The sequence below is a fragment of the Tyto alba genome, unplaced genomic scaffold (genome assembly GCF_018691265.1).
Source record: "Tyto alba isolate M040663 unplaced genomic scaffold, T.alba_DEE_v4.0 Super-Scaffold_13, whole genome shotgun sequence".
NCBI classification, from domain to species: domain Eukaryota; kingdom Metazoa; phylum Chordata; class Aves; order Strigiformes; family Tytonidae; genus Tyto; species Tyto alba.
Genome location: NW_024881275.1, coordinates 304,418 through 315,000, shown reverse-complemented (window position 1 = coordinate 315,000; position 10,583 = coordinate 304,418). Strand labels below are relative to the sequence as shown.

The following is a 10,583-nucleotide window of genomic DNA, read 5'->3' as shown; positions in this document are numbered from 1 at the left end:
CCTCGCTCCCGGGGCGGGAGGCAATGCCCGCGCACCCTCCCCGCTGGGTCCCGCGCAGGTGAGCTGCTGGTGTCTCCCGAGGCCCCTTTAGCTTTTGGGTTACCTACTGAAGGAGACCGCAAGGGCTTGTTCCGTACTGATTTAGCCATATCAATCCCCATAGCGCTCCGGAGAGCACGCTCCATGTCTCGCCAACATCCGTACGGCTGGCATGTACTTTCAAAAGCCCAGTTCAAAACAGTGGAAGATCTTCCTCATCGTTCCTGTAAGAAGTAGAGGTGTTTTGAACTCAGTGCAGATTTTACTAGTGTTTCAATATAAGAACACTAATGATGGACAAAATCATAATTGTTTGCGTTGGAGGATGACCGTGCAGCAGATGGAGGTGCCGGACTCTTCGGCGGGCATTTTAGCAGACAACATCTTGGAATGTACAGGATCATGTCTCTGGAATAATCCGTGTTTTTTCTTACTATGTTATGCTTACACTGCACCTTGCAAAGACCAAATAGGATAATCATGTCATTTTCAGACTGACGTTATGGTTCATTTTAAGGCCTAGATGGCAGCAAGCAGAATAGGAAAGTAATGGTCTTGATTTTATTTTCGACAGCTCTATTGCACCAGTGTTCTGGTCGCAGAGCTCTCTAGCAGACAGGGACTGACTGAAGAAACATGGTGGGATTTTGTGGCAGCATCCCAGAGTGGGCTTCAGTGGACATCAGCTTTGAAAACAGAGTTAATATACGTAAAATTCTACATGGTGGGAAGGCAGAGGAAGGCATCACTCGTAGGATTTATTTCAGCTTTTTAGGAGCCCTATCCAAAGAGGAGGTGATTTCTGGGGCCACTCCTCATGCTGAAAACTAACTAGAATACAGGTGATTGATCCAATAAATTAAATCCACAGATCTTTCCTCAGGGGGATTATGCAAATGTTTGCATTTGCGTGGTTTTTTTCCTTGCCTGTTTTATGTATTTATGATAAAAGAATACCTGAAAAACTAAGCCGGCTTAGTAAGTCACTTATACACTGCTGTTAGCTGGAGAGCTCTCGCTGTAAGACATGGATGAGAAATACACAAATTACTTTATAGGTGGTGGGGTATTTTCCTTTCCCTGTTTCCCCGCCTTTTGTCACGAATCACTGTTGGATGTGTCACTCTTCTTAGTCTTCCTTTAGCCTCCTTCTGGTGAGTGAATGTGAACTGAGGGACGTGAATCTGAAACACGCGTTTAAACCCAAGGCTGAAGAGGTTCAGAATAAGGTGACCCTGCAATTGTGATCAGATTCATAAGGAATGGCACTGGGAGATTTCTGTTGTTTCTGCCTATTTTATAAGCACTCCTGTTATTCTTTGGAGGCCGTGCGGGAGAACACAGCAGCTATAGCAGTAGAAGACTGTGGTGATCAGATTTTTTTTTTTTTTTTAAATCAATTCCTGTAATAAGCTTTACCAAGTACTACTAATTTCTTTGAAATCCTGGCAGTTCTTCTGCGCTCCTTTAGCGCCAGGGAGAAGGAAATGCGTGCAGTGCTGAAAGTAATAAGGTCACTCTTCTGCCCGGCAGAACCCACGCACCCGTTGTTGGTGCCTGTGCCGGCTCTTGCCCGGCACGGCCTCCGTGCCAGCTACTTCTCCGCGGGGCGAACACGCGCTTGTGCGGCGAGGAGCGAAGCAACGGGCGATGCGTTCGCGTGCTCCCCTTTGTGGTGCTCAGCGGGGAACAGAAACAGAGCCGCCCGTCCCCCCCGAGTTGGCGGAGCGTGCTGAGCCCCCCCACCTCGCCGGAGGGCTGCCGGGCGCTGCTGCGGGGGGGCACGGGCTGGCGCCTTCGCCGCGCTGCTCGGGGCGGGACGGGTCCAGCAGCGCCCCAACGCGCCTGCCCAGCTGGTGGGCGCGATACCTGCTGGGGCCGACTGTCCCCCGGGGACGGGGGGGCGTCTGTGAGAAGGGGAGGGGGCTGGGAGACAAGGAGGAGGGGGCACAGATAAACCAGCAGCCCGTTTTCTTTTATTCAGAGCTGAAATAGCGTGGTCAGGCGGAATAGATACCGGGGACGCCTCTTCCCACCTCATTTGTGATGCTTAGGCTGAAGCTTGCTCTGCAAAATTGCAGCAATACGAGCCACTTGCTTCTTTTTCAAACTTAATATTCCAACAGCAAGCAGGAGTGTATTGATTTAAGCATAATAAAATTATATTTATGTAATTTTAATTTATTTTTAATTCAGCATTCGGAGTACTGCCAGACCTAATTCTTGCCTGTTTCCATCTTCCAGATAAAGCCAGGACCAATCAAGGCAGCTGGTTCTCACGTTGAGCGCTCTGCTTTAGTGTACTGCTACAACTGTTCCCAGGAAGGACATTTTGGATACGTAAGTCTCAGCAGCCTCTGCCTCAATGTTGAGTATATCCTTGGGGTAGAAATTAATCTCTGCCACGGAGTGTGGTTGGGGAAAGAGCTGGAAGAGCCAGAGCTGTGGGAAGGGCTGCCCAAACGAAATGTCTGTGACTTTGCAGCATTGCTGCAGTCAGTGGAGGCCAATGTATAAAATGGTCTCACCCATCTAATTTAAAGATACGGAGGAAAAGAAAAGTTACTATCTCTCCTTGGCAGGTTTATTGATTTGGTTTTTTAAATCCTAAATCAAAATGAGACTGCCTGGGAGACAGAATATTCACTGGAAAATAGTTGCTGAACACAGCTTTTTAATTTTTTTTTTTTTTTTTTTTCCCCCCATGACTCATGGGATGCAATATTAGTGCCTTAGTGCCATGTTCAACGTAACATGAGGTTTTTCACTGCAGTCAGCCCAACAATTTGAATGCCCATTTTAGGAATTTTCTGTTTCTGCCTGCTTTTGATGATCCTTATTTGTGGTAGCGTGTAGTCTAATTCAACATCTGGAGTAAGTCTGACATCGTCCTTTTGTAAGGTACACAGCCCGGTGAAGGAGGACCTTGTGAACCTTAAGTGGCTTCGATAAAAACAGGAGATGTGCTGCATCTTCTAGGATTGCTTGCTGATGCTTATCACCTTTTTCAGCCCCCTGTCATGACAAGCGCAGCTCTCTACCTGCAAATGTCAACACCAAACAAATGTTAGTTCTGTTCTTTTATGGAGTAAGTCCAGGAGCTGCATACTCTAGAAAATTAATGTTACTCATACGTTGGATAAGTTTATAGTTTCCTGCAGCTCAGAGATAGCAAATTCCCAGCAAATTCCTTCCTTCTCTCCTGCACGCTCTGTGTGTCAACTTCTACAACTCCTGAAGATGTACCGTCAAAAGCTTTCTGCTGCTTTTGGTTAAATAGTTAATCCCTGTGGGGAACAGTGGGACAGGTTGTTGGAGAATGGCCCAGAGCCAAGGGTCCTGAGCCCACCGAGCAATTGTACGATCAGAGCCTGTTCTAAGGGCTGATGCTGCCTCGCTGATGCTGGGCCTCACTAGGGTTTGCCTGCAGCTGCTGATACATGAGGAATGTCAAGGATGCTTTGGCCTTGTGTACCGTGGTGTGTCGAAAACAGGAATTAGAAATAGTGGCATGAGAAACTTAGTGTTATGAGAAGCTTGTGCTGTTAGCTAACTGCAAGTAGGTGGACCGTGTGAATACGACCTTTAGAGGTTAAGCCAATCAGCTAGTGACTAGTAGGCATAATAATTATCATTGTCTGTATAAATATATGTACCCTGGGCCAATAAACACACACGTAGATTGATGCTCTATCACCCACACTGAACCCGTCTCGGCGTGTCGTTCGTCCGCGGCGCCGCAGCAGGTAGGCCGGGTTTGCTGGAATCCTCTCATGGCAGAGCTGAAAGATAAACAGAAGACTTTTAACGCCAAGCTGCCTTTGGAGGCAAGTGGAGATTTCCCTCTTCGAGCGGAGCGTGGCGGCCATCGCAGACGCCCAGGACACGCTGCTGCCCGCACAGCCGGGCTGGAAGGGGCAGGAATAAGGATCTGTCGCCGCCCAAGCTCGGTGCAGGGTCTGGCGTCCCCCCAGCACGGCAGCAGTACGGGGGGCCGAATCCTTGGCTTCGCCTGCAAGGCATCTGCTCGGGGCACCGCTACGCGTGCGGCAGCAGTGCGAGACACGTGTGAGCCGGCTTCTTGCGCCTGCTGCAAAACCTGTGAAAGCCGCACGGAAACCGATCCTGTGAAACAAAGCCAGAGTAGAGCCCCCGCCAGCAGTACGGACGCCAAAATGAGCATCTAGGGTAAAAATTGAAGTGGGCAGATTGAAGAAGTGAGACTGATTGCTGGCAATGGGTACGGCACATCGTACGCAACTGTCAAAAAATGGCATCTGAGGCAGGCAGACAGACGTGGACACAAATGAGGCTGCTGTAAAAAGAATTAGTAAATACGTAGGAGGAGCTGATACTAATTACTTCGGTAGAAAATTATAGAAACTGTGTAAAATCAGTAAGGCAGTAAAGTGGCTCAAGGACAACATTTTATGGTTATCAAAGAAGATAAGATAGCATTTTTACTAGCGTACAAGGAGCAGGAGTGTCCTGAGCAATGACTGAACGAAAATGGAGAAGTCAATAGCAATGCAGGAGGGCAGAGATACCAGACCTCTCTAGGTACACACAGAAAAAAATGTCCAGGGCACACATCGGATTATGTGGTGATAACTGAGTACTTGCCCTCGAATCACTAGGCCTTCTGTCCAAGAGTGGCTGAGGAAACCGGGCTGGCAGCCTGCACCTGCACCTTCGCAGCAACCCAGCGGGGCCGGCCGTGCGTCTGAGATTCACAGCTCTCACCAGCTCAGAAAACTGAGGTCGTAATCCGTGCAGCTCTGTCAGAGCTTGAATGATCTGCCTATAATTTAAGGGGGAAACATGGGTTTTGGGGTTTTTTTTGGTTTGTCCTTTTTTTTTAATATGTAAATACTTTTAAGCAGGTAACAATTACTAGTGATAACAAGCATCTCTTAACATTTTTCCCATTTCTACACCTCAGGAACCCTGCTCTATTACTTTTTCTGAGCAAGTAAAGCAGAGGAATAACAAACTGACCAAGAGGAAGAGGCTGGGGTTAGTTTCGTATAGACGCACCGTATCAGTGCGTCTTTCCTTTCATGTTACCGTTTAATCTAGTTTAGGAACACCTGAAATTCCTTTTCCTTGCTAGAGTTCTAGGGAGGCCTTTCCCAGAAGTGGAGGCAAGAGCAAAAAGTTTGCTGAATCCCAGAGTTAACTGTGCAGTTCCAGTAAGGAGGCCACTGCGGATCACTTGTTGTTGTTTGTAGAAATGGACATTGTTAAGACATAAAGTGTCAGATGTTCCAACACCTGCAAGTTATGTTCCCTGAATTTGCTGTATTTTTTATTAAGACAGTCATGGGTTTATTTAAACTAAGGGTTTAATAAGGACAAGAAATCTTATCTTCTTTAGTAGACTTCACATCATGGTTAATTTCATAGCAGTCCACACATGCAGAACGTTGTCTCTTACGGTCCATAACAAAGATGTGGTTGTTTTAAGGGGTGTCCCTACAGGGAAGTTAAGAGGGAGGGCAAGTTAATGAGGGACAGCCCACTGCGTTATTCAGGCTGCAGCAAGTTCTCAAGGCAGCAGGGATGAGGAACTGTATGGTACCTGCAGACGTGCCTTGCATTCACACCCCGGTATGCCAATCACACAGAAGATTCCTCCTGTGGGTGGGTAGCAGGCTCTGCTTCCCTCCTCTCTGCGATGGCTCCAGCGCTGAGGACTGTCCCAGGAGTATCTAACAGAACACAGCGTACGGCAGCAGTGGCAGCTTAGAGAGGGAAGGACACAGCCAAGTGCGTGTTGGACATCGCTGAGCTGATTTATCAGTGCGGTGGAGATGAAAAGAGGAGTGCCGATTTGGGTGGCATGTGCTTTTCATTCACTAAGGCTCCTCTGTCAGCACGTTAACAAAACAAAAATAACCAACGGGCCACGTGCCTGCAGAGCAAGCCCTAGTTGTGAAGCGGGATCTCAAGCGGTACTTTTCACAAGTATCACAGAAAGATGAATGTGTCTGCATACTCCTGTGTAAAGCCAATCTATGTTGTTTTCAGTAACCTCTTTGGCAGTGTTTAAAATTTTCCTTCATTTATTCCAGATAGGCAGGCAGCTTCGTGCCCTGCCTAAAGGCCGCTCTTAGGTTCCACTCATGTGAAACACAGGTATTTGAAGTGTCATTTCTCCATTATGCTTTTCTCTCATCTTAAATCTGAGGATGGTAGATGGAGGACCCAGGAAAGATGAGAGCGGATGTTTCTTTGTGCGTTGATAGCCGGCTGTTAAAGGTGTGAAATCTGTTCCTCTTCCAGGCTATGCATATCTCAGATGAGTAGCAACTGAGAATGGCCTCGGGCGGTGGAGGGGCTTGCATGCCCCCTCCTAGGTCCCTTTCAGCCTGATTTCGCTGGGGGGGAAGGCTGACCCCCCAGACTGGGGACGGCTCCAGCTGCAGGCTGCCGTCGCTCGTCCGCGCTTCTCGTGCATGTGGAGACAAGCCACTTGTCACACAACCTAACGATACCCTTTTGGAGGACACCACAGACAGCAACCCAATGCTTCGTTTAATTTCAGCCAAGCAAAGGCCAAATACAAGCTGAGAAATATGCAATACACCTGAAATGCCTCTTTGATGTACTCTGAAAAACAGAGGAGAGGAGGCAGGAGGACACACAGGGAAGGGGGGTGCCAGAGGTGGCACTGAGTGGGAGAAATAGCAAATGCAAGGAGGAAGGCTGCTTAGCTTGTCATGGAGACATCAGGGTGAGTGAAAGCTCCTGACAGCTTCTCAAGAATGGCAAGGTCCAGAGTTCACTAGATTTGGGAAGTATCCAAGAAGTAGAAAGATGATACTATACTGCAAAACACAACAGGTAACAAGCAATTTACAAGGGGGAGAAAGCATCAGCTAATATCCCATGGTACCCCGAAAAAAAGACAGAACCACAGGAAGCATCCCAGCTAGCCCAGCCCGCAAGACATTGCCAAAACTTTGCATGCAGTGGTGAAAAAATTCACGCTCCTGAATCGAGTGTTTGGGCGACAGTCTGACGTGCACACGATGAGCCAGCCCCTGCCTCGCCTCAGCCCACTGTTCGGGGCTCGCTTCCTCTTCCCTGCCACCTGACGTGCTTGTGCAGCAGGCTGCTGCCGGACCCGCTGCTGGTTTGTCCCTGTGACAACCCCGCACGCAGCCAGACACGGTGGGCTGCGGGGGGGGGGTGCCGCTCGCTCCTTCCCGCAGCCCACCCCACCCCTCGGGCTGCCGCGCTCCTGCGTTCGCCCCGGGTGACCCGGGCTGGAGGAGCTCCCCCGCAATGAGAACCGCCCGTCTGCCGCGGAGAGGGGCCGCCTGGCTGTGCTGGGAGGGCGGAGGGGGCAGCGGGAAGCGGGGCCGGGGGTCCCGGCCCGGGCGCAGGCAGGACACCCCTCTGCCTCGGGCCCGGCCGCTCTCTTGGCAGTTCTCCTCGTGTACCTCGTGCTCGCCTCCTCCTCATCCTCTGCTCCTACCGGCGCTGCAGACGCGCGGTGACTGCAGGAAGACGCGGGGTTCCTTCCATTTGCTGCAAGAGGACCGCAGCTTGGCTCGCATAATGCGTGATTTTCTGCATGCGTGGGAAGGGTTGTTGGATGGCAACCAAATAATCCCTGGTTAAAGCCTTGCTGGCCGCACCCTCCACAGGCACAGACCACTCCCTGCAGAATCCGATCCATTTCCCTTCCGGAAAAATCACAACTCAGCCACAACTAATGTCTTGAAATGTGTTTTGCAGGAGTGCCTGGAAAAGAGGATGCATGGGAGCATGTTCCCTACTTCTCCATTCGTCTATTACTATGATGATGACTATGAAATCAAGAGAAGAGAGAACAGATTAAAAAGAAAGGTTGCAGGTACAATATATTTTGGGAGATCCTCCTGCCTTTCAGTTCTTTGAAATACTTTCTTCTGTGCTTGCTGCTTTTAGAAATATTGTGGAATTATTTTTGTGTATTGGGAAAAGCGATAGGGATTTTGAATGGTAGTAAAAGATTTGTGACTTTATTCTTCCACGTCTATCATGGAAATTTATTGTGTCAAAGCCACTAGGTGAGCATTGTCAGATGTTTTAATTCTAAAAAATCTACTGGCATTAAAAATGCTATAAACTAGCAGGAAGAGAATTAAACTGTAATTTGTTAAGATTCAAGCCTGTTGACAGAAAAAAAGAAAAAAAAAATATTAGCTAATGTCATACATACCTAAGGAAAGCTGTGTCAGCTCCGGTACTAGGCTTCAGCTTTTCTGCAAGGGTTTTGAAATAAACTGCTCTGTTTTACAGACCTACAGGAAGCTGGCCTTCTGCCAGAACAGCCCGAGATACCATGGCAGGAAGAAACACAGGGGGGGCACAGCCGTAAGAAAAAGAGCAAGTACGGGAAAGAATATGGGAAACATAACAAAGATGGGGAGTGTCATAAAAAGAAGAAGACGTCCTGGGCAGAGAAACCCAGACAAAAGAAGCACAGGAGGGATGTTGAAACCGGCCACAATTTTGAGGAGCACTTGCCTAGAGGGTCTAAAAGGCAGGCGTGTAAGGGCAGCCGAATCCACCACAGGTCCGTTTTCAAGGCATTCTCAGGCAGCAAGACTGCGTATGTGCAGGAGCGTCTGGAAGGTGCTAAGAGGAAGAAGAAATGGAAAAAGCAGAAAGACGATAATCCTGATGTCAACGAGAATTTATTCCTCATAAAACAGAGGGGGAAGAAGTCCAAGCAGAAATCGTGGTGATGGGGAAGTAGATAGGTAGCACCAGCATTTACTGGATCCGGCTCTGCCTTCTGTTTATTTTTGTCCCTCTCTTAGCACACTGAATCTGAGTCCGTCCCTGAACCCGGGTGGGCATGCCCAGGCACCAGTCCCACACCAAACACCCATCTCTGTTCCCGAAAGGGAGTGCTCTGTCCGTCGTGAACTGCCCGCGTGGCAGGCGGGACTCGGCGCTCGTGCCTGGAGGGGCTGTACTTTTCAGCCCCAGAATATAGGCTCTAAGTTTATTTTCTTTGCTTGGGGCAGCGGGGCGGGGGGGGGGTGTGGGAGGGAAAGGGGCCATGCTGGGTTTGGTAGGTTTTGTTTCTTCACCAGTGAGGTGTTGCTCTGCCTGTCGGAGCAGAATCTGCTGCTAGGGAGCACAATGCCTTTGGAGCTGACACTGGAGAGGCTCTCACGTCGGGAGGGGGGAGACCAGGGACGTTCCCCGTGGGCGCTCAGTCCTCTCTGGAGTGCAGCCGGGCACTTTTTCTGTTCCTCCCCTCCCGGGAGGTGCTGCGAGGCCGCTGCCTCGTGCTTTGGGAGGTGACAGTCCCCGTGTCGCGCTCCGATGCGGTGTCGTGGCCCCGCCGCCCGCGGTGCCACAGCTCCTGGTGTCGGTGCCGACCAGTCGGCAGGGCTGGAGAAAACAGCTGAGAACCCACCGGTGTTTACATCTCGAAGTAAATATGTCCTTGTTCCCCTTGGTGCGGAAGTTGTTTCTGTAGAAAAGGTAGCTAGCAGAGTAAAAAGACCTTACTTGATTCCAGACATACTGTGCTAAAGTTTAGTAATTTTTTAAAAGACAGTTATTTTTGTACACTGGAATTAAACAAGTATGTTGTTAAAAGCTTTGTAAGAATAAATGCTTCACCAGAGGAACAACCTAAATAAAATTTCACGTGAAAGATATAAAAAAATGTATGTTTGTGCTCCATTTTCTTACATTACCAAACATAATTAGAACCAGTGTCGTTTTCTCTTTCCGGAGCTGAAACTGCACCGCTGGCAAGGGATTTTCTGGTTTTGAAAAGGAAATTATCTATACTCTACCGATTCATGACCTACTCTATACTATACCACCCCTTTTGCTGAGCAATTGATAGTAACTAAGAGCACAGTTTCATAAAGGTGCATGTCCTCTCTTAATTCTTACTAAGAAATGGGCCTTTGGCTACGGTTGTGTTTTAAAATTAGAAAAGTATTTTTAACCAGTGCTAATGCAAGTGTATCTGAGAAGGGGAAATGGATACACTAGAAAAAATTCAGAACTGTCATTCTGCCAGTAGTATTGTATGCTGGTACTCCCTAAATTCATCAGCTTTTTGTTTGGCAAGGTCGCCAGTGAGAACACTGGTATTTTAGTGACCGTGTCACCTTATCTCAGAGGTGTTTGGAGTAGAGGTGTGCCGACATGATACCTGGGATCCTAATGCCCGGTTTTGCTTAACTGTGTCCTTGCTGGCAGCTGAAATTTATTTTTGCTTAATTACATTGATTACTTGATTGAAAAGTTCCTTGTGATGCTGAAAAAGGAAATCACTTTTAGCCCTAATTAAAAAAATAATAGAGTAATTCCGCTCCTGAAAAGAGTTGCCCCTAACATTGAAACTCGTCTTTTCCAGTATGGTTTTACATCCCTTTTTCTTTATCAATACCCGGTTCTATTTGAACAAAAGTCTCCAGCAGCCTTTAGCTGAGCCATCATGTAGACTGGTAGACTGGGATGGAGGGTCGTTTTAGATTAAGTATTGAGATCAACTCCAGCTTCTCTGACGCATCAGT

General features: G+C 48.4%; 1 protein-coding gene and 1 long non-coding RNA gene across 4 annotated transcripts in view; one reads left to right on the top strand and one right to left on the bottom strand.

Moving 5' to 3' along the window:
* Window positions 1-9,068, top strand: part of ZCCHC7 (zinc finger CCHC-type containing 7) — a 122,115-nt gene extending 113,047 nt beyond the window's left edge. For all 3 annotated transcript variants that reach the window (XM_042787778.1, XM_042787780.1, XM_042787779.1), the window contains 3 exons: window positions 2,284-2,379; window positions 7,786-7,903; window positions 8,332-9,068. In XM_042787778.1, the coding sequence (XP_042643712.1) occupies window positions 2,284-2,379; window positions 7,786-7,903; window positions 8,332-8,780 (663 nt within the window). In that variant the 3' untranslated portion in view covers window positions 8,781-9,068. The remainder of the gene's footprint in view (window positions 1-2,283; window positions 2,380-7,785; window positions 7,904-8,331) is intronic.
* LOC122152884 lies at window positions 2,397-7,779 on the bottom strand. Its single transcript, XR_006164854.1, has 3 exons — window positions 7,488-7,779; window positions 3,741-3,821; window positions 2,397-3,080 (listed from the first exon to the last, which is right to left on the bottom strand). It is a non-coding gene; the product is annotated as an uncharacterized LOC122152884 (long non-coding RNA).
* Window positions 9,069-10,583: the final 1,515 nt, after the last annotated feature.